Below are 23,308 nucleotides of genomic sequence, written 5' to 3'. Positions count from 1 at the left end.
GGCACCGATAAACGCGGGCAGTCCCACTGTTGTTATGTCAGCACTAGTCTGAACTAAAACAAGGTCTGAGCCGCCATTTTATCAAACCTTCGCGCTACAGTTTCAACTTTGCCAACAACTTTAACCACACTCAAAAATTGAATTAACAATTCGTCCGGGGTACGAATATTCACTCCACTCAACACACATGCATTAATTACTGGCAACCCCACAGAGGCACACCGCCGCTCCATATCAGCACAGATTTAAAACAGGGCAATCACACAGCATCCAACGGAATCAATCCTGAACACAGACCCCACAATTGTAACCCTCAGGCTTGGCCATCTCGGGTTTGTCTAGGGGAAAACAGACTCTGACCCTGCCAAACTGAGAAATCAAGTCTGTGTGGATGCTGTGTAACGTACCGCCCAGTTACAAACCCACAAGGCAAAATATCAGACAGTACACCATATGCAATTACATGATTGAACTTTATGAATCTTAATCTGAATATAGGGTTAGTAATGAAAATTTAAAAAGGGCCCATTTCAAGGAAAAGTCAGAAGTGCATTTTGGAGCTCACTCATTTGCCATTCTGCCACCATCGATCTCCTCCAAGCATCGCCAACCTTCGAACCCTCAAATCCTGTTCCACTCCGTCCGGTGGTCTATCAGCTCTCTCCTCACGTGTCTTCCCTCTTCATCTCTCCTCGACTACAGACCTCGAAAAATCTCCTTCCAGATTCACAAGACAGAGCACCAATCTCTGATTGGCTAACATGTATACCATAGTCCTGTTATCTGCAGCCATAACCCAAACATTGCTGCTACAAAGAAACCATTATCTCAGCAGTGAACATTACAGAGAAACCATTACATTAGCAGTGAATCCTTACAATGTGTTACATAGTGTCTGAGCTTAAAAAGCTTTTTTTCAGTATGTAAGAGCAAAAGAGAGCTGAGGGTAGATATAGGACCAATAGAAAATGCTGCTGGAGATATGGTACTGAGACACAGAGATGGCAAAGGAATTGAATGTATATTTTGCATCAGTATTCACAGTGGAAGACGTCTGCAGTATACCAGACGTTCAAGAGTGTCAGGGAAGTAAAGTACGTGCAGTGAAAATTACGACTGAGAAGGTGCACAGTAAGGTTAATGGTCTGAGGGTGGATAAATCTGGACGTGATGGAATGTACCCTCGGGTTCTGTAGGAAGTAGCTGGAGAGATTGTGGACGCATTAACAATGATCTTTCAGGAATCGATAGATTCTGGCATTGTACCGGATGACTGGAAAATTGCAAGTGATACTCTGCTATTTAGGAATGGTGGGAGGCAGCAGAAATGAAACTATATACCTGTTAGCCTGACATCAGTGGTTGGGAAGTTGTTGGAATTGATTATAGAATACCTGGAGGCACAAGACAAGATAGACCAAAGTCAGCATAGTTTCTTGAAAGGAAAATCCTGCCTGACAAACCTACTGGAATTCTTTGAGGGAATTATAAGCAGGGTAGATGAAGGAGATGCAGTAGATGTGGTGTACTTGGATTTTCAGTAGGCTTTTGACAAGGTGCTGAACATGAGGCTGCTCAGCAAGATAGAGCCTGTGGAACTACAGGCAAGTTACTAGCATGGGCGGAGCATTGGCTGATCGGCAAAAAACAGAGAGTGGGAATAAAGGGAGCCTATTCTGACTGGCTGCCAGTTGCCACTGGAGTTCCACAGGGAATGGAGTTGGGACCGCTGCTTTTTACGATGTATGTCAGTGATTTCGATTATGGGATCAATGGATTTGTGGCTAAATTTGCCGATGATATAAAGATAGGTGGAGGAGTGGATAGTGTTGAGGAAACAGAGAGCCTGTAGAGAGACTTAGATAGCTTATGGGAATGGGCAAAGAGTGGCAAATGAAATACAATGTTGGAAAGTGTACGATCATGCACTTTGAACAAGCAGACTATTACTTAGATGAGGAGAGAATTCAAAATGCAGAGATGCAAAGAAACTTGGGAGTTCTTGTGCAGGATACCCTAAAGGTTAACCTCAAGGTTGAGTCGGTGGTGAAGAAGGCGAATGCAATGTAGGCATTTATTTCTAGAGGTATAGAATGTAAGAGCAGGGATATGATGTTGAGGCTCTATAAGGCACTCGTGAGACCACACTTGGAGTACTGTGTACAGTTTTGGGCTCCTTGTTTTATACTGACATTGGACAGGGTTCAGAAAAGATTCACAAGAATGATTCCAGGAATGAAAGGGTTACCATATGATGAATGTCTGGCAGCTGTTGGGCTGTATTCCCTGGAATTCAGGAGAATGGGGGGGGGGGGGGGGGGGATCTCATAGAAACATTTCGAACGTTAAAAGACCTGAACAGATTAGATATGGCAAAGTTATTTTCCATAGTAGGGGAGTCTAAGACAAAAGGACATGATTGCAGGATAGAAGGACATCCATTTAGAACAGAGATGCAGAGTAATTACTTTAGTCAGAGGGTGGTAAATCTGTGGAATTTGTTGCCATGAGCGGTTGTGGAGGCCAAGTCGTTGGGTGCATTTAAGGCAGAGATAGATAGGTTCTTGATTAGCCAGGGCATCAAAGAGGAGAAGGCAGGGGAGTGGGGATGATTGGAAGAATTGGATCAGCCAATGACAATGACAGAGCAGACTCGATGGGCTGAATGGCCTACTTCTGCTCCTATATCTGATGGTCTTAAACAGCTGCTATGATTAACCGATGGCCCAATTAACTGGAATCCACTATATTCAGCTCAGTTGGTTGTGTGTTTGACTCTCAATCCAAAGACTTGTTTAGTCATCTTGGACTTTGCTCCTGTGCAATGGAAAAGAGACTGCTGTACTATTAGTATCATGGAGATACAGCACGGAAACAAAGCTTTCAGCCCACCAAGTCCACACTGGCCATCAGCCAACCACGTACACTCATTCTATTCTCCCTACACTCTCATCCATCATTAAACTTCAAAGTAAATTTAGTATCGAAGTACATATGTCACCATATATAACCCCGAGATTCATATACTTGCAGGCATATTCAATAAATCCAACAACTATAATAGAATCAATGTAAGACTGCACCAATTGGCTGGACAACCAGTGTGTAAAAGACAATAAACTGTGCAAATACAAAAGTAAATAATATTAATAAATAAGCAATAAATATTGGGAACGTGAAATATAGAGTCCTTGAAAGTGAATCCATAGATTGTTGGAACTGTTCAGTGATGGGACAAATGAAATTGAATGAAGTTATTCCCTCTGCTTCAAGAGCCTGATGGTTGAGGGGTAATAACTGTTCCTGCACTTGGTGGTGAGTCATGAGGCTCTTACATCTTTTTCCTGAAGGCAGCAGTGAGGAGAGAGGGTGGCATCTCTGATGATGGATGCTGCTTTCCCGCAGCGACATCCGTGTAGATGTGCTCAATGATGGGGAGGGCATTACCCATGATGAACTGGGCCACATCCACTACTTATTTTTAGGATTTTCCATTCAAGGACAATGATGTTTCCATACCAGGCTGTGTTGCAGTCAGTCAATATACTCTCCACCATCCATCTGTAGAAGTTGGTTAAAGTTGTAGATGTCATGGGGAATCTTTGCAAACTTCTAAGGAAGTAAGGTACTGCCGTGCCTTCTTCATAATTGCACTTACTTGCTGGGCCCAGGTCAGGTCCTCTGAAATAACACCCAGGAATTTAAAGTTGTTGACCCTCTCTACCTCTGATGAGGACTATCTCATGGACCTCTAGTTTATGACTCCTGAAGTTAAGTATCAACTCCTTGGCATTGCTGACATTGAGTGAGATGTTGTTGCTGTTGCACCACTCAGCCAGATTTTCAATCTCCCTCCTATATGCTGATTTGTCATCACCTTCAATATGGCCAATGATAGTGAGGTCATCAGCAAACTTCAATATGGGATGGGAGCTGTGCTTAGCCATACAGTCATAAGAGTAGAGCAGGGGGCTAAGCACACAGCCTTGTGGTGTACCTGTGCTGATGGAGATGTTGTTGCCAATCTAAACTGACTAGGATCTGCAAGTGAGGAAAGAGGCTTCAATTGTAGGACCACACACAAAATGCTGGTGGAACGCAGCAGGCCAGGCAGCATCTATAGGAAAAAGTACAGTCGACATTTCAGGCTGAGACCCTTTGTCAGGACTAACTGAAAGAAGAGATAGTAAGAGATTTCAAAGTGGGAGGGGGAGATCCAAAATGATAGAAGACAGGAGGGATCTCTTCTTTCATTTAGTCCTGACGAAGGGTCTCGGCCCTAAACGTCAACTGTACTTCTTCCTATAGATGCTGCCTGGCCTGCTGTGTTCCACCAGCATTTTGCATGTGTTGCTTGAATCTCCAGCATCCTCGTGTTTGCATCAATTGTAGGAGGAGGTACTGAGGCTAAGTTCTTGAAGCTTATTGATTAGTTTTGAGGGGATGATAGTAGTGAATGCCGAGTTGTAGTCGATAAAGAGCATCCTGACATATGCATCTTGGTTGTGAAGATGTGGCAGGGTCGAGTGAAGAGCCATTGAAGTGGCATCTGCTCTGCCTGTGGGCATATTAGAATGAAAACAAGTTGCTTCTCAGGCAGGAGTTGATATGTTTCATGAACCTCTCCAAAAACTTCAACACTGTGCATGTAAGTACTACTGCATGATAGTCACTGAGGCCAGGTCAAAGACTCTCCCCATCTGAGACATATCTTCTCATTATCACAGCCAGGAAGGAGATAGAGGAGACTGAAGACATACTTTATCAATTCAAGTGCAGCTTCTTCCCCTTCATCATCAGTTTTACGAATGACGTTTTGCACTATTTTGTTATTTATCATTATTTTGTCTTTGCACTGTACTGTTGCCACAAAGCAACATATTTCAAGTCATAAAAACAGTGATAAAAAAAAACTGATTCAATACCTCCCAGATTCCACACACTAAGGGTAATTTTCAGAGAGCAACTGATCTACCAATCCACGTCTTTGGGATATGGGAGGAAACCCACCCAGTCATGAGAGTATGTGCAAACTCCGCAGAGACAGAACTCAGTCACAGATTGCCATCTCTGTGATTTCCTCGTCCATTTGTCCCTCTCCACTAATCTCCTTCCTGCAAGTGGAATATAGTGCTACACTTGCCTATTCATCTCTTTCCTCACTTCCATGTAGCGCCCCAAATGGTTCTTCCAGATGAGGCAACCCTTAGAGAGGGTTGTCTACTGTATTCGGTGCTCTTGGTGTGGCCTCCTCTACATTGGTGAGACCGGACATACAGGTGCAAGTAAAGTTTGTGAACCTTTTGCAATTACCTATTTTCTGCATTACTCATAAAATGTGGTCTGACCTTCATCTAAGTTACAATAATTAACAATAGTACACAAACACTGTATGTCCAAACTGACAAGCAGTTATACTTTTCATGTCTTTATTGAACACATTGTTTAATCATTACAGTCCAGGATGGAAAAATATGTGAACCCTTGTATTTAATAACTGGTAGAACCTCCTTTAGCAGCAATAACTTCCAAACATTTCCTGTAGCTGCTGATCAGATCGAGAACGAATTTTAGACCATTCTTCCATACAAACTCATTTCAGTTCACCAATATTTCTGGGATACCTTGCGTGAGCCACCCTCTTCAGGTCATGCCACAGAATCTCAATTGAGATTGGACTCTGACTTGGCCATTCCAAAACACAAATTTTCTTCTTTTTGAATCATTCTGTTGTTGATTTACTCTTGTTTTGGATTATTGTCTTGTTGCATCATCCAACTTCTATTAAGCTTCAAATGATGGACCGTAACCCTGACATTCTCCTGTAAAATGTCCTGATACAATTTTGAATTCATTGCTCCCAACGACTGCAAGCTGTTCAGGCCCTGAGGCAGCAAAGCAGCCCCAAACCACGATGCTCCTTCCACCATGCTTCACAGCTGGGATGAAGTTTTTGTGTTGGTGTGCAGTGCCATTTTTCTTTCAAACATAGCAGTGTGCATTTCTGGCATAAAGTTCTACTTTTGTTTCATCTGTCCATAGAACATTGTCTCAGAAGCATTGTGGAATATCCAGGTGGTCTTTCACAAACTTGAGACATGCAGCAATGCTTTTTTGGAAAGCAAGTTTCCTCCCAGTGTCCTTCCATGAACACCGTTCTGTTCAGTGTTTTCTTATAGCTGATACATGCACAGAGACTTTAGCAAGTTCTAGAGATTTCTGCAGGTCTTTTGTTGTTACCCTTGGGTTTTTTTTCACCTCCTTTAGCATTGAACTGGTGTTCTTGGTGTGATCTTTGCAGGATGCCCACTCCTAGAGAGAGGAGCAACAGTGCTGAATTGCCTCCATTTACAGACAATTTCTCTTACTGTGGACTGATGAACACTCAGGTCTTTAGAAATGCTTTTGTAACCTTCTTCAGCTTCATGCATCTCTACAATGCTTCTAAGGTCCTCTGAAAGTTGTTTTGATTGAGACATGGTGCACATGCACAGACCTTTCTTGAGAAGAGCAGGCTCTGTCAGTAACCTGACTTCGTGTGTCTTTTTTTGAAATAGGGCAGGGCACCTCTACAGCCCGCACATCCAATCTTATCTCATTGATCAGAACATCTGACTCCAAATAACTTATATAGGAAGTATTACATAGAAAATCTATTGCACAATGCTGTGCCAAACATGTACTTACTATAGAAATTAACTAGGGTTACACATAGCCCTCTATTTTTCTAAGCTCCATGTACCTATCTAGGAGCATCTTAAAAGACCCTATTGTATCCATCTCCACCATAGTCGCCAGCAGCCCATTCCACACACTCACCACTCTGCATAAGAAAACTTAACCCCACATCTCCTCTGTACCTACTTCCAAGCACCTTAAAACTGTGCCCTCTCATGATAGTGATTTCAGCTCTGGGAAAAAGCCTCTGACTATCCACATGATCAATACCTCTTATCATCTTAATACACTTCTATCAGGTCAATCCCTCATCCGCCGTCACTCCAAGGAGAAAAGGCCAAGTTCACTCAACCTATTCTGGTAAGGCATGCTCCCCAATTTAGGCAACGTCCCTGTAAATATCCTCTGCACCCTTTCTACAGTTTCTACATTGCTCCTGTAGTGAGATGACCAGAACTGAGCACAGTACTCCAAGTGGGGTCAGACCAGGGTCCTATATAGCTGTATCATTACGTCACGGCTCTTGAACTCAATCCCTCGGTTGATGAAGGCCAATGCACCGTATGCCTTCTTAACCATACAGTCAATCCACGCAGCAACTTTGCGATTCCTCTGATTCTCCACACCGCCAAGAGTCTTACCGTTAATACTATATTCTGCTATCATTTTTGATCTTGCAAAATAAATTACCTCACAATTATCTGGGTTGAACTCCATCTGCCACTTCTCAGCCCAGTTTTGCATCCTACTGATGTCCCGCTGTAACCTCCACACTATCCACAACACCTCCAACCTTTGTGTCATAGGCAAATTTACTAACCCATCCCTCCACTTCCTTATCCAGGTCATTTATAAAAATCACAAAGAGAAAGAGTTTCAGAACAGATCCCTGAGGCACACCGCTAGTCACTAACCTCCATGCAGAATATGACCTGTCTACAACAACTCTTTGCCTTCTGTGGGCAAGCCAATTCTGGATCCACAAATCAAGGTCCTCTTGGATCCGATGCCTCCCTACTTTTTCAGTAAGTCTTGCATGGGGTATCTTATCAAATGCCTTGCTAAAATCCATATACACTACATCTACTGCTCTACCTTCAATGTGTTTAGTCACATCCTCAAAAAAATTCAATGAGGCTTGTAAGGTCATGACCTGCCTTTGACAAAGCCATGCTGACTATTCTTAATCATATTGTGCCTTTCCAAATGTTCACAAATTCTGTCTCTCAGGATCTTCTCCATCAACTTACCAGACACTGAAGTAAGACTCACTGGTCTATAATTTCCTGGGCTATCCATACTCCCTTTCTTGAATAATGGAGAAACATCTGCAGCCCTCCAATCCTCCGGAACCTCTCCAGTCCCCACTGACATTGCAAAGATCATTCCCAGAGGCCCAGCAATCTTCTCCCTTGCCTCCCACAGTAGCCTGCAGTATATCTCATTGGGTCCTGGTGACTTATCCAACTTGATGCTTTCAAAAGTTCCAGCACATCCTCTTTCTTAATGTCTATATGCTCAAGCTTTTCAGTCCGCTGCAAATCAGCCCTACAATCGCCAGTCCTTTTCTTTAGTGAATACTGAAGCAAAGTATTCCTTAAGTACTTCCACTGTCTCCTCCAGTTCCATTTATAATTTTCCACTGTCACATTTGATTGGTCCTATTCTCTCACATCTTGTCCTCTTGCTCTTCACATACTTGTAGAATACCTTGGGGGTTTCCTTAGTCCAACTCGCCAAGGCTTTCTCATGGCTCCTTCTGGCTCTCCTAATTTCATTCTTAAGCTCCTTTCAACTAGCCTTATAATTTTCTAGATCTCTATCATTACCTAGTTTTTTTGAACCTTTCGTAAGCTTTTCTTTTCTCCTTGACTAGATTTTCAACAGCCTTTGTACACCATGGTTCCCGTATCCTACATTCCTTTCCCTGTCTCACTGGAACGTACCTATGCAGCACATTACTCAAATATCCCCTGAACATTTGCCACATTTCTGCCATACATTTCCCTGACAACATCGGCTCCCAACTAACACTTCCAATTTCCTGCTTGATAGCTTTATATTTCCCATTACTCCAATTAAAAGTTTCCCTAACTTCTCTGCTCCTATCCCTCTCCAATGCTATGGTAAATGAGATAGAATTGTGATCACTATCTCCAAAATGCTCTCCCACTGACAGACCTGACACCTGGCCAGGTTAATTTTCCAGATCAAGTACAGCCTCTCCTCTTGTAGGTTTATCTACATATTGTGTCAGGAAACCTTCCTGAACACACCTAACATACTCCACCCCATCTAAACCCCTTGCTCTAGGGAGATGCCAATCAATATTGGGGAAATTAAAATCTCCCACCACGACAACCCTGTTATTATTGCATCTTTCCAGAATCTGTCTCCCTATCTGCTCCTCAATGTCCCTATTACCCCAGAGGTTCACATACTTTCTTTGAACCTAGACTGTAATTGTTTAATCATGTTCTCAGTATTGATGAGAAGTACAATTGCTTGTGTTATTAGTTTAAACAAATTTATGTTTGTCTATTATTGTGATTTAGATGAAGATCAGACGACATTTTATGAGTAATTAATGCAGAAAACCAGGTAAATGCAAAGAGTGCATAAACTTTTCCTAGCAACTGTAGATCGGGAACCGCACTGTCAAGCACCTTTGCTCCATCCACAACAAACAGGATTTCTTGGTGGCCAACTGTTTTAATTCCAATCCCCATTCCTCCACTGCCACAATGGGGCCAAACTCAGGATGAAAGACACCTCATATTCTGTCTGGTTAGAGTAAACTGATGACATGAATATCCATTTCTTCAGATTCCAATAGTTTCCCCCTTCCTCTACCTTCCATTCCCCAGTCTGACACCCTTCTGACTTCTACTTTCTTCACCTACCCACCACCTGCCCCAGTGCCCCTCCTCCTTCTCTTTCACCGAAGGTCTACTCCCCAGTCACAGAGAAGGTGCTTTTGGCTTATAACACAACCGGCAAGGAATAGGATCAACATGGACGACATTAATCCATGTTCAGGCCTAGGAATGCTGAGAACAGGCAGTTTCAAAGGAAAATGATGGAATTTCAGACAAAAAAACTGTCCACGATATGATAGATATAACGTATACAGTGGGCTCAATTCGGCCACGGATGGTGCCAAGCCCATCTATGAAAGGAGGAAGGTCGGGCAGGGGGCTAGCAACCACATCTCATAAACACCCAGAACTAGAGAAACACCAATAGAAGCTCCAAAGACCCCAATCCTGGGACAGGAAGAATCTTTGAAGTTGGGTTACACCTGGATACAACTTGATAGATCGGTCCAGGACAAAGGACTTAAGAAGTAGGAGTGGGTTGGGGGTGGGAGTGCATGAGCAAAGAATTAATAGAGCAGGGGTTCTCAATCCTAGTTCACAGCTCCTTGCTTAATTGTAATGGTCCATGGCATAATAAAGTTTGGGAATCCCTGCAATTGAAGCAGCACTAAAAATTGATTAAAGAGCTTGTGTTATACATGTCTAGTTGATTACAAAAAATAATTTTCAGGACTTTTTCTATCTTTCAACTTGAGTCTTATGTTTGTATCTTGTTATGTACGATTTACATCAATTTAAGTCATTGTTAACAGTTTGTACTATTTGTAGTAACAGTGCTGTTGCTGCAAAAAAAGCTAATTTTCATGGCATCTATACTCAGTGTATAGCCACCTATTACAGTAAATGAACTATACAAGGACAAGATGATTCAGAGTGGCTTCTTTAGAATTGGGGGCTCTGGACTATTGCATAACATTGACAGGGTGATGTTCCCAGCAGTTTCCGTGACACAGCAGCCCTCATTTGAAAGCTAAGCAGAAAGATCCTTTGCATCTCTACTCCTCCCTCTATCCTAGATTCCCAGACAACATTCCACGGAAGTTCTACATAGACCCTTTAATGTTGAATTTCCACGAGTCAGTGCCTCACAAAAGTTTGCTCTTCAAAAACTCACATGTATGTAAACACTCTGTGATAGTGGTCGCATCTATGAAGTAGCCAGCACACAGATAACAGACGATGTGTTCGTTCAGGTCTTTAATCTTCACTTTTACTTCTTCCTGCCAACGATAAAGCACAAACCCACTAGTCACGCAATTGATCGTATCAGAAGCCAGTGTCAACACCTTCTCACGATGATACTTAATTGTTAATAACTTTCCTTTTGAAAAAGCTACAAACAAGAAAAAAACATTGGCAGGGACCTATGCGGCACAAGGGTCAGTAGGCAGGAAGTGAAGATTTAAAGTTTGATTATAAAGATGGATAGATGAGATTTTTGAAAAAGCAGTGAGTTTACATTCTGAAAGAACTTCCTAAATAGGACAATTCGGGCATGGGTGCTAATTGCATTGCAGCTTCCAAAACGTAACAGGAAAATGTGTAGGTCTTTGCAAAAACGAGCAAATACACAACTAAATGGACTGATTGCTTTATAGAACACTGCACCATAGAAAGCATCGTATCAAAACTTAGTAAGGCAACTGCTCTGCCTAAGACCCTATGCAAATGGCAGAGAGCTGTGGACATTGCCCAGTCCATGAAAACCAGACTGTCCTCTGTACCTGATCATTAACCTTTTCCCCCTCTCCCTTGCATGGAGTCAAGCGATTGGCATTCAATTCCTACCACCGTCTATAAGGAGCTTGTACAGTACTATTCAAACATCTTAGATATACGTCTCTAGGGTGCCTAAGACTTTGCACAGTACTGTAATAACTTTATATAGTGCACTAGTACTGCTGTCTTTAAAAAAAAAGCAAATTTCAAGACATGTGTGAGTGATGATAAACCTGACTCTAATATGGGTCTCTATTGTGCACTGAGAGTTTGAGAGTGGGAAGACAGCAGGGAGAGGGTAATTATGGTTGGGAAAAGGGGAAGGGAGAGGGGAGGGAGCGGGAAGCACCAGAGAGACATTTTGCAATGACCAATAAACCAATTGTTTGGAAGCAAATGACCACACCTGGTTTCTTAGAGCTGGGTGTGTATGCACCCCTATCACCCTCTGCCCCCGCTACTCCTCTGCCACCTGTCCCTCACCCCTCCCACGGCACTCCACCCTTGCCATATCCAACATTTTTTGCTCTCTCCAGATTTACAAACTCCAATTTGACAAATACAGTACTGTTCAAAAGTCTTAGGCACCCTAGCTATATGTATGTGCCTAAGACTTCTGCACAGTATTGTACATTGACACCATGGGTTTCCTCCGGGTGCTCCAGTTTCCTCCTACATTCCAAATTCTTAGCGGGTAAGGTTAGTATGTTGGCACCGGAAGCATGGTGACACTTGCAGACTGCCCAGGTACATCGGACAAAAGATATCAAAGCTTGTAGACATGTACTACCAGGCTCAAGGACAGTGTCTATCCGTTCTGTTATGGTTACTAAACAATCTCCTAGTACACTTGACTTCTCAATCTATCTCATCATTGCCTTGCACCTTATAGACTGCCTGTACTTTCCCAATAACTTTATCCATACTTTATCTGTTATTTTTTTCCCTTGTACTACCTCAATGCACCAATGTGATGAAACAATCTATATAGACAGTAAGCAAAGTTTTCTCCTGTACCTCAGTCCATGTGACAATAATAAACCAATACTAGTTCTACTCACAAGATCACATGACAAAGGAGCAGAAGTAGGCCATTTGGCCCATCGAGTCTGTTCCGCCACTCCACCATGAGCTAAACTATTCTCCCATCTAGTTCCAATTTCTGGCTTTTTTCCCATATCCCTTGATACCCTGACTAATTAGATACCTGTCAATCTCCTCCTTAAATTTAATCTCCTACTCCTGCTCCTAATTTTCTTTGTTGTCTCATAATAAACACCAATGTAAATATAAAAGTATAATTTGCTGCATGTTGATCTTCATTGTCTTGTTTACATGCATTATCTAGATCCTTTTATATATCAATAGCACCCTAACTTACTGAATCAATATACTTCCAGGTTTCCACTTTCCAACAGATGTACAGTCACTGACCATTTTATGAAGTACAGGAGTGGAATCCAGTGTGGTTTTCTACAGCTGTAGTCCACCTACTTGTGTTATGCATTCAGAGATGCTCTTCTGCACACCACTGTTGTAATGCCTGGTCATTTGAGTTACTGTCACCTTTCTGTCAGCTTGAAACAATCTTCTCTGCCCTTGCTTGTCAACAAGACATTTTCACCCATAGAACTGCCACTCACTCAATGTTTATTGCACCATTCATTGTAAACACTAAAGTAGGGACTCCAATCTTTTTTATGCCATGGACCATTAACCAAGGGGGTCCATGGACTCCAGCTTGGCTACCCCTGCTCTAGAGTAAATTGTGCATGAAAACCCCAGCAAGTCAGTAGCTTCTGGGATACTCAAACCACTCTGTCTGCACCAACAATCATTTCACGGTCAAAATCACTTAGATCACATTTCTTCCCTATTCTGATGTTTGGTCTGATTAACAACTGAACTTCCTGATCATATCTGCATGCTTAATGCACTGAATTGTTGCCATGAGACTGGCTAATTAGATCTTAGCAATAATGAGGTGTAGTGTACCTAATAAAGTGGCCAGTCAATGTAACTGTTGAATGGAATCTATGGTAAATTTAGAAAAATAGACAGCATTATCTACAGTAGCGGTCGCCATCCTGTCGATTGTGATCGACTGGTCGATCTTTGAGACTTTCCCAGTAGATCCCAAAAAAACAAAAATAAATACACAAATACTGTCGAGAGATTGTTTCTAGGCTCCCGGGTTTTAGTTCCATTCTTTCTGCCCAATGCACATGCATGTAGCTCCCCTGCCTTATACAGTGTACTTCAGTGGTCCCTAACCACTGGGCCGCGAGGAAACGATGAGTCAGCTGCACCTTTCGTCATTCCCTGTCACACCCACTGAACCTGAACCCACGCGAGGTCATCAGTCGCCTAAACGCAGTGATACCTTCGCGCCAGGGATCACTGGTTGGTCTCGCGTGGCCGGCGGGAAGTGCTGTCGCTACCGGCCTGGAGTGCGGACAGATGGGCACCGCCTCTAAACTTGTTTACCATACTGAATGTTTGTGGGGAACCCGGTGCTAAAATATTCGCAGACAACCTAATCCAGGCTCAGGGTTTCGTAAGTAGCAGAGCAGCTACCTCACTGCAATCTACTGAAACAAACTTTTGTCGGCTGATTGATCCTACGAGGGGGGCGGGCGTGGGCCTGTCATTCTCCTCGCTCAGTTGGTCGCTCTCTCCGGACTGTGACCGCCGCAGCCCCAGCACGGGGACCTCTGGCCCTGACCTTGTCCTCTTGCCCCACCAACGACCAGCCGCACCTGGCCAGGGCGTCTGACGGGAGGCTGCAGTTCAGGCCTGGAGGCTGTCTAATGAGGCAATGAAGCCCTCAAAACTGCTTTGGCACCTAGAGTCCAAGCACCCTGTACTTAAAGACAAACCCGTTGAGTTTTTTGAGCAGAAAAAAACGTGAGCAAGTGGGACCGAAGCTATGTGCTGAGAGCCGCGAAAACTAAATTGCGGAATAGACTAGACATAAGGAACCTGCTATGAGTATGGCTGTAATCCCGTCGTGTCTAACACCCCCCCCCCCCCGCCTGCTCTGCAAGAATATTGTCAATATTAAACTGGTCCGCAGTGCAAAAAAAAAAGGGTGACTCCTGGTGTTTATACATCATTTCTACTTCTGGGTTGCAGGGTTTCACTTCCGGTCTTTTCTGCCCCGGTGCGCACGTGTGTGACTAATTGATCTGGGGTCGATCTCTAAAGCCGAGGTAGGGTATCTTGGGCTTAAAAAGGTTGGTGACCACTACTCTACAGTAAAGTTGTAACAATTCTGTTTCGCCAAATGAGAGTCAACTGCATGAGGTAATGTACTCAAATCCCAAGGCTTAAATGTAGTCACTATCAAATGGATCAAATTACATTCCATGGATACAGAACCACCCCCCTCCCCCCAAAAGATAACCTTAAGCAAACTCACTCTTCATGCTCACAGTATTCCCTCCTGGCTGCAATCTCTAAAAGAAATATCAAGATATATCTTTCAGGAAATCAGTGTCAAAGTAACAGCCAAAACATATCAATAACTTCCATTAATACAGACCCTACAATATTAGAGTGCCTCGGTAGCATAGTGGTTAGCGAGACACTATTACACTCAAGGCGGAGTTTAGCGTTTAACTCTGATGTCCTCTGTAAGGAGATTGTACATTCTTCCTGTGACCATGGGGTTTCCTGCTGTATTCCAAAGACGTACCAGTTAATAGTTTGATTGGTCATTGTAAATTCCTGTTATTAAGGGTCTTGGCCCGAAATAATCAACTGTTTCTGGCCGAGACCTTCATCAGAGCTGGAAGGGAAGGCAACAGAATAAGGTGGTGGGAGGAGGGGAAGCTAGAAGGTGATGCCAGGTTCACATTGGTGGGCAGTGCAGGTCATTGGGTCTGAAGAGCCTATTTCGTGCTGCATCTCCAAATACTGTAAATAATTAAAATATAACATCCCCACACTTCAGGACAGTATTAAAAATGACACTGAGATGCTCAAAAAATAAATAAAAGACAAACAAATTACAGACAAAGGACAAGATTTCAGGATTTTGAAAGGAGAGGTGTAATAAGCAAGGCCTTGAGAACCAAGGCACACCTGCCACTGGTGGCATGATTAAGATCAGAAATTATTTAGACTTCAGCTAGAGGAACCAGATCTTGAGTGTAATAGAGCTGGAAGATATACAAAGATAAAACTGACAAGATCATACAAGGATTTGAAAACAACAGTCATAAGGGATGTTACTTAAATGAGTGTCAGTACACATTAATAATGAAGATGATAGGTGAATTTAAGTTTGGACACAGGGGTTAGACAGCAGAGCTGGATGAATAAAAAATAACTTTATTTATTGTCACTAAGAAAGTGCCACCAGGGCAAGGAAGGGATATATTTGGGTTGTGGCAGGTAACCAGAGTACCAGAAGTCAGGATTGAACATGGATTGCTGGAAATGTGAGACAATAGGTCCACTAGCTGCACTACTCTGCTGCCATCTCTCTCTTATTTTTAAAACATAGACAACACATAAAAACAATGAAGGAATTCAGTGGGTCAGGAAGCATCTGTGGTAGAAATGGATAACTGATGGTTCAGGTTCAGATCCTTCATATGGACAGATGATAGGTCTTGTCCTGAAATGGTTGCCCAGCAAACCACCCCACAGATGCTATCTGACCCCATTCCCCTGCAGAGTTTCACCAGATTTTTGTGTTGCTCTAGATTCCAGCATCTGTAATCTCACAGAGACATCTGTAGATAGCTCAAATATGATTACCACAGCTTCATCATTGTCACACTTTCCCAATCATGTTCTCTTCCTCTTCTCCCACTGAAGCAAGCTTCAAGCTCTTATTAATCATAAACATTAACTATATTCCCCATAGGAATTCTCTGATCTAAGAAGACAGAGAGGCACTCTGATAGAAGTACATTAAACCATTCTTATTCACAATATAGGGTGAAAGCATGGTCTTTTTCAGGGTCAAGAACTTAACAGCACAAATTTAAGGTGAGAGGAGAAAGATTTAACAGGAACTTGAGGAGCAATTCATTTTTACTTAAGTTTAACAGGAGTTGTATTGGTGTGGGGTCAACTATCAGAGGAAGTGGTTGAGGCAGGTACAACTGCTTAAAATGTTGGAACAAGTACTGGATGGGGAAAGTTGAGACGGTTTTGGGCCAAACACAGGCAAGTGTGACTCGCTGGTACGGGACACCTTGGTCAGTTGGGCCAAAGCCTTGTGTTATTGCTGCAACCAAGGAAGACACAGTCTGTGATGCTGATTGTACCACTGGACCTGAACTTCGCTAAGGTCGAGAGAATGGAACTGCTGTAGTGCAATGGCTTTTCCACTTTTTAAAAAATGTCAAACTCTCCCACTCACGATTCCTATCATCGTCGGACACGATGCACAATCCTCTACATCGCTGCCCGTAAAGCAACGAGTGCAACGAAACCACGTGCCTTTTGCCGCGAAGAAAAACAATTTAGCAAGACGCATGCGCATAGTTACAAAGGCAATGCAGAGCATGCGCACCAGAGAGCTCGCTGCATACGTAATGCGACGTTGCCAACCACCATCCCCCCCCCCCCCCTCGATCAACATGGCGACGGAGAGCGGAATCAGCGGCCCATCTGCCGACTCTCAGAGACCGTCCCTACCCACCTCCCCCGGACCGTGCCAATACCTTACCCCCGCCCCTGTAAGGCTTCCCCCTTTCACACTTCCCCACCTCGTTCCGCAGCGGGTCCAGCTTGTAGACCGTTTGCAGCTGGTTCCGGAGCCGCATCGCGTTCGCCATCGGAGCGTCAACCGCCATCGCACTGCGTCAGCGGATGCCGCGGGTGGAGGAGTGATGGTCGCCTTGCGTCATCACGCACTGCGCACGCTTGGCGATCCGGAAGGCGACCCAGTGAGTGGAGGTGCTGTACATAGTGGGTAGGTCGGTTATAAAGTTACAGAGTTATGCTAGTTCCATTTCCCAGGATATCCCTTTAACCTTTCATAACCAAGTACCTTTTAAAAGTTATACCCATCTCAGCCCCTTCTGGCAACCGATCACCGGCTGGCTGAAAATGTAATCTCTTAGGTTCCTATTAAACCTGTTACCCCCCCCCCCCCACGTTAAACCTAAGCTCTCTAGTTTTTGATTCTCTAACCCTGTGAAAAGACTGCACATTCACCTTATACAGCACCCCTCCTTTTCCTACACTTCAGTGAAGAACGACCCAACTCATTCAAGCATATTCCAGAACTCAGTCCCTCGAATCCCAGTAACGTCCTTGTAAATCACATGGAGGGTGATCGGTGGATGGTCATTGTGCAACTGGAAGTGAGGCAGTGACTATTAGGTGAAAAAGAAACCACTCAGATAAAGCTAGTTGTACCTGCACAAGGTGGACATGCAAATTGCACTCCAGTACTGGTCTGGAAAATCTCGGGAGTCAAGAGGTTACAGGAGATTCTACAGGTGCTGGAAGTCTTCAGCAACATGCACAGAATGCTGAAGGAACTCGGCAAAAACAGGCGGCATCTATGGAGGGAAATGGATAGTTGACATAGGTTGAGTGCAGACATTACAAAGGGTCTTAGTCTGAAACAGAAACTGTTTGTTTCCCTCAGGCACTGCCTGAGTGTAGTTTCACTTTTGTGTATGGTGCAGAAGAGTCAATAAATCGCGCTTACACACAATTACACATGCATCATTATGCGCCATGTCATATGACATGGGCGATCATGCTCTTTGACCATGATTGTTCTTGGCAAAATTTTCTCTGCAAGTGGCTTTGCTATTGCCTTCTGGGCAGTGTCTTTACAAGATGGGTGACCCTGGCCATTATCAATACTCTTCAGAGATTGCCTGGCATTAGTGGTTGCATAACCCAGGACTTGTGAAATGCACCAGCTGCTCACAAGGGTTCATGTGACCCTGATTGGGGGCTAATCAGGTGCTACAGCTTGCCCAAGGGTGAGCTTGCAGAGGGAAAAAGCACCTTACACCTCCTTTGGAAAAGATACATCTCCACCCTGCCACACGTAATTGTATGCACAGGTGTAATAAAACCCTATTTGCAGCAGCATCACAGGTACGTAGCATTCAAGAAACTGGTCATGTCTGATGATTACAGGGAACCTGTGTGGGAGAGCTTTAAAGTGGAAAAGTCATTGCACTGGGGTAGTTCCACCCTCTCAACCTCAGAAGTCCAGGTCTAGTGATACGAGCGACCGTCACAAACTGGATTGTCCTTGGTTGCAGTGGATAACCATGACTTCTGTGCCTCGTCATGCCCTTCACTCACCACAGAGTGTTGCAGACCCACCTTCCTGCCATTTGAATCTCATGGTTGATCTCATTCGCACCAATTCACTGGAGCTGACTTCGCTTGCTAGGACGAGCATGTCCTAATTTCACCAGGGTATGAGGCTGTCAGCTACTCTCACCGAGTTTAACCTGCCTGTGGAAGTGCTGTACCGGGGTGTGGCTGCTGTTGCCTGCAAACAGCTACTTGGAACCACGGGTGAGAATTGAGTGTCCGGTGGGGACCAAAGATTAAGTGAGCTGCCCTGGAATGGACACGACAAGTCCCTTCACCAGAGGTGCTACCACTCCTTGTTATCTACACCCCATTTAGAGCCACTACATACACAAGAAAAACAACATACATATTTCTACAATAAATTAACACCATAAGAACAAAAGGAAGTCCATCTTAGTGTAAGGAATATTATAAAGTGGTTACGAGGAAATCTGCAGATGCTGGAAATTCAAACAACACACAAAATGCTGGTGGAACACAGCAGGCCAGGCAGCATCTATAGGGAGAAGCACTGTCGATGTTTCAGGTCCTGACGAAAGGTCTTGGCCTGAAACGTCGACAGTGCTTCTTATAGATGCTGCCTGGCCTGCTGTGTTCCACCAGCATTTTGTGTGTGTTATAAAGTGGTTGTACTGTTGCTGGAAAGGTGATTCATGTGTACAATATCAACTAGAAAAATAAATTATAAAACAAACAATTAGAAAGTAATAATACAAGATGTTCCTATACCAAGGTTATGATTAGGGTTGTGCAGATTGGTTTAAGAATATTTGAAGGAGCTGCTGGTGGAGTAGAATTTCAGGCTGAATACATCATGCCTTATGTGAAAAGATGGTGGGGATCTTTGAAAGACCATTAGACATAGGAGCAGAATTAGGCCAGTAAACCCACTGAGTCTGCTGTCATTCCATCATGGCTGACTTATCCCTTTCAACCCCATTCTCTTGCCTTCTTCTCGTGACCCTTGACACACTGACTAATCCAGAATCCATCAACCTCCACTTTAAATATACTCAATGACTTGGCCTCCACAGCTGTCTGTGGCAATGAATTATATACCCTTAGGCTAAAAGAATTCTTTGTCATTTCTGTTCTGGGACATCCTTCAATTCTGAGGTTGTGCCCTCTGGTCCACTATAAATGATAGATGTTTCTTTGAGGCAGCACCTCAGGAATGTGCCCACAATATATTGAGCTCACCAGTTTATCTCTGCTGCAAGAGTAACTTCAAACTACCAAAAGGCATTGCCAATTCCTCCAGTATCCAGACTGCAGCAGTCCAATGCAAGGGTGGCTGTAACAGCCACATCCTCAATCCCAGAACACAAAGCCCAAATTGTGAATTGGCATATTAAATTCCATACAATTGATTTAATATTGTTGCACATACCAAGATGTAGTGAAAAACTGACTTTTTCAAGCTGTTAGTACAAGAACGGCAGTTATAGCATGCAGAATATAGTGTTGCAGTTACAGAGAAAGTATGGTGCATGTAGATGCTGTACAAGGACCATAAGGAAGATTGAAAGATCAGGAGTTCATCTTTATGTGAATCAACATATGAACACTACCTCACTATTTGTGTGCTGCCTATTTAATTATTCACTACAGTGCAAAATTCTTAGGCACACATACACAGCTAGGTGCCTAAGACTTTTGCAGAGTTCTGTAATTTTGTATATTGCACTGTACAGTAACCCAAAAAAAAACATATTTCAGGATATGTGAGCAATTTTCATAACCTTTGTCAGGGATATTAAGATTCGAGTTTGTTTAATGTTATTTCCAGTACCAGAGTGTAAAGGAGAACACAATAATTTTATCTGCAGGATAAAAGCTATCCTCGAGTCTGGAGATGCGTGCTCTAAAGCATTTTTGTCTTCTGCCAGAAGGAAGAGGGGACTGGGAGAAGAGTAAATCACTCAGGTGGGAAGGTCTTTGGATTGAATAGGCTGGGTGCAGTCCAATCTAAACTTTAATGTTTGAAGTGTTCATAATCTTTCAACAATTAATGTGACCAGACACAGTTAAACCCAGTAAGAAATTCAATGAAGAGTTCACTACCCAGAATGCAAAGCTTCCAACCAAAGTGGAGTATCTGAGGTGTTCAACAGAGATTGTATTTAAAGGAAAAGAATACACCCAAAGGGAAAGAGGAAGAACAGTATGGCACTAAAATTAAGGGAAAGGGACTCCTGTTGAGCAGGAATACATCTAGTGTTTGTAGATGCAAAAAAAAATGTAGGCTTACTGCTCAACTAGAAGAACATGAACAAAATTCAAGTGCTATATTTTCAGCCCTCATTTTTAAATTATACAATAAATGAGGAAGAATTTTCACTACTTAAACTAGAGCATTAAAGTACAAGTTAAGAGACATTTTACCAAGTTCTAAAGGCATCAGGTGGTGGTACAGGAGCCTAAAGACTCACACTCAATATTTTAAGGGCAGCTGTTCCACTTATCCCACCGTCAGATTTCTGAACATTCCGGAACCCAAAGACACCACTTCATTATTGATCTTTTGTAGGATTTATTTTTATAGCTTACAGTGTGTAGTCACAACTGCTGAATGCATCACCAACACCAGCCTACCTGCCATCAAGGAGATGTATACAGAAAGATGCCTGAAAAAGGTCTGTAATAGCATATCTACCCATCCTGCTCTTGCACTCCCATCAGGGAGGAAACTGTAGCATCCACACCAGGAAGACCAGACTCAAAAACTTACCCCAAGCACTAAGGCTGATCAATACCAACCACTAACCCGCCCCTCCATATCCCGAACCACCACGACTACTACTTAAGCATTTCCTATCAGAATCAACTTATGTACAGACACTCCTTTCTTCTTTTTCAATCTTTTTATTGAGTTTCATATAAATATAAAAAAACATAACATAATAATGAATAGGTTATGAATACAATAGACTTGAGATTACATTGATAATAGGATAATAATATCCTATTAAACATCAACAAAAAAAGTACATTAATCAATCGAGTTTATATAATTATATATAAAAAAAATAATCATCAAAAGAAAAAGAAAAAAAATTAAAAATGTGTGAAAGAAAATATATATATGAAACAAACACTAAACTAAAACTAACATGGGCAATAATAATAGTTTATAAGTATATGATAGTGTCAAAGAACTCCAGAACTCCATACCTGAACAAGAATAAACAGAGAGAAGGTCTGGGAAAGACTAAATTAATTCATATACAGACACTCCTGTGCCTTGCTTCATTTTATAGACAACGAATATAAGCTATTGTGTATTTATATTTATTTATTTTTTATTTTATTGTGGTTTTGTGCTGCATCAGATCCAGAGTAACAATTATTTTGTTCTCCTTTACACTTGTGTACTGGAAATGACATTAAACTATCTTGAATCTTAGAGTAGTTTTTCTGTCTTGAACTGTACTGCTGCCATAAAACAATAAATTTCACAACGTGTCGATGATAATAAAGCTGATTCTAGGCCATTAAACCAGTTAGCTCCAAGCTAGTAAAAGCAATGCAGATGGTCCTCTTTACAAGAACTCCAACTTCTCCAGTCTATAACTTAATTTCTTTCTTCTTTGCAATCTTATGCACCCTCTCAAAAATCAATCTTTCTAGACACAGTACTTGAGCTGAGGCCAAATATTCATCATGATTTCCTTTCTTTTGAATCCTATACTGCTCTTGCCAAAACTTGGTACCTCATGTATTTTTACCCATAAGAATCAGTGTGACTCAACCTAGATTGTGGAACCACTTCATCGAGTGCCTTTGCTCCATTCACAAGAGGCAGTATTTCCCCATGGTCCACCATTTTAATTCCATTCCTCTTTCTGAAATGTCAGTTCATGGCCTCCTTCTTCTCCCTTCCTTTCCAGTTCTGATGAAGGGTCTCAGCCCGAAACATCGACTGTTTATTCTTTTCCATAGATGCTGCCTGACCTGCTGCATTCCTCCTGCATTCTGTGTGTATTACTTTGGACTTCCAGCAACTGCAGAATCTCTTGTATTTGTAAATTCAAATATTGTCAACATACCTTGCAGTTCCAACAAGTTAGGCCAGTATAACACCATCACCACACATCCAAAAAATTTGCATCAGTACCTTTATGACCAATTGTACCCTCAACTTAATGTTGCTTTTTATAACATTAAGAAAATGTTCCCCATCACATTCCTTTGTATTAAAATATCCAGCACCTCTCTGCCTAATCTCCTTGAGGTCTATTACTGTTCTCCACTCAGTTTTCTATGCCTCAAAATTCTATTTTTTCAATAAGTCAGGAATTATTTTTCACCATGAACATACATAAAGTTACTTAGATCAGGATGATACTGACCTCTTGGATAAATCTATTTGAGTTTAAAGGCTTGGCATGAAGCATCTCTTCCATAGCCCTCAATATTTGTTCAACCTAGAATTTAGGAATTTCTGTTCAATTCCCAAAGATAATTCTTACTCTTCCTTAACCATGTATCAAAGCGATCAATCCCCTGAAGAATTTCTCCCAGGTTTGATCGCATCTTTTCCATAATATGAACCAAAGTAGGAACAAATTACCAGGATTGTTGGTAATAACATAATGTGGAAAAGGTCATTGAATCCTTTTAGCCTATTAGATCTATCTGAACATTGCTCAACCTTAAATCTATTTACCTGTTATTGTTCTCTAAATTGCAAACCATTAGCATCTGTTTTCAAGACTTTG

At 42.5% G+C, this 23,308-nt stretch overlaps 1 protein-coding gene across 2 annotated transcripts in view; it reads right to left on the bottom strand.

The window, feature by feature from the left end:
- Positions 1 to 17,196, bottom strand: part of pcgf1 (polycomb group ring finger 1) — a 65,160-nt gene extending 47,964 nt beyond the window's left edge. Inside the window, exons 1-2 of one of the 2 annotated variants that reach the window (XM_059965758.1) lie at positions 17,003 to 17,196; positions 10,672 to 10,777 (exon numbers count right to left, since the gene is read on the bottom strand). In XM_059965758.1, the coding sequence (XP_059821741.1) occupies positions 10,672 to 10,777; positions 17,003 to 17,089 (193 nt within the window). In that variant the 5' untranslated portion in view covers positions 17,090 to 17,196. The remainder of the gene's footprint in view (positions 1 to 10,671; positions 10,778 to 17,002) is intronic. The other variant, XM_059965757.1, reaches the window with a different exon arrangement.
- Between the last annotated feature and the right edge of the window lie 6,112 nt (positions 17,197 to 23,308).

This window comes from Hypanus sabinus, chromosome 3, assembly GCF_030144855.1.
Source record: "Hypanus sabinus isolate sHypSab1 chromosome 3, sHypSab1.hap1, whole genome shotgun sequence".
NCBI classification, from domain to species: domain Eukaryota; kingdom Metazoa; phylum Chordata; class Chondrichthyes; order Myliobatiformes; family Dasyatidae; genus Hypanus; species Hypanus sabinus.
Note: the sequence above shows the minus strand (reverse complement) of the source record. Positions and strands in the feature narration are given on the sequence as shown.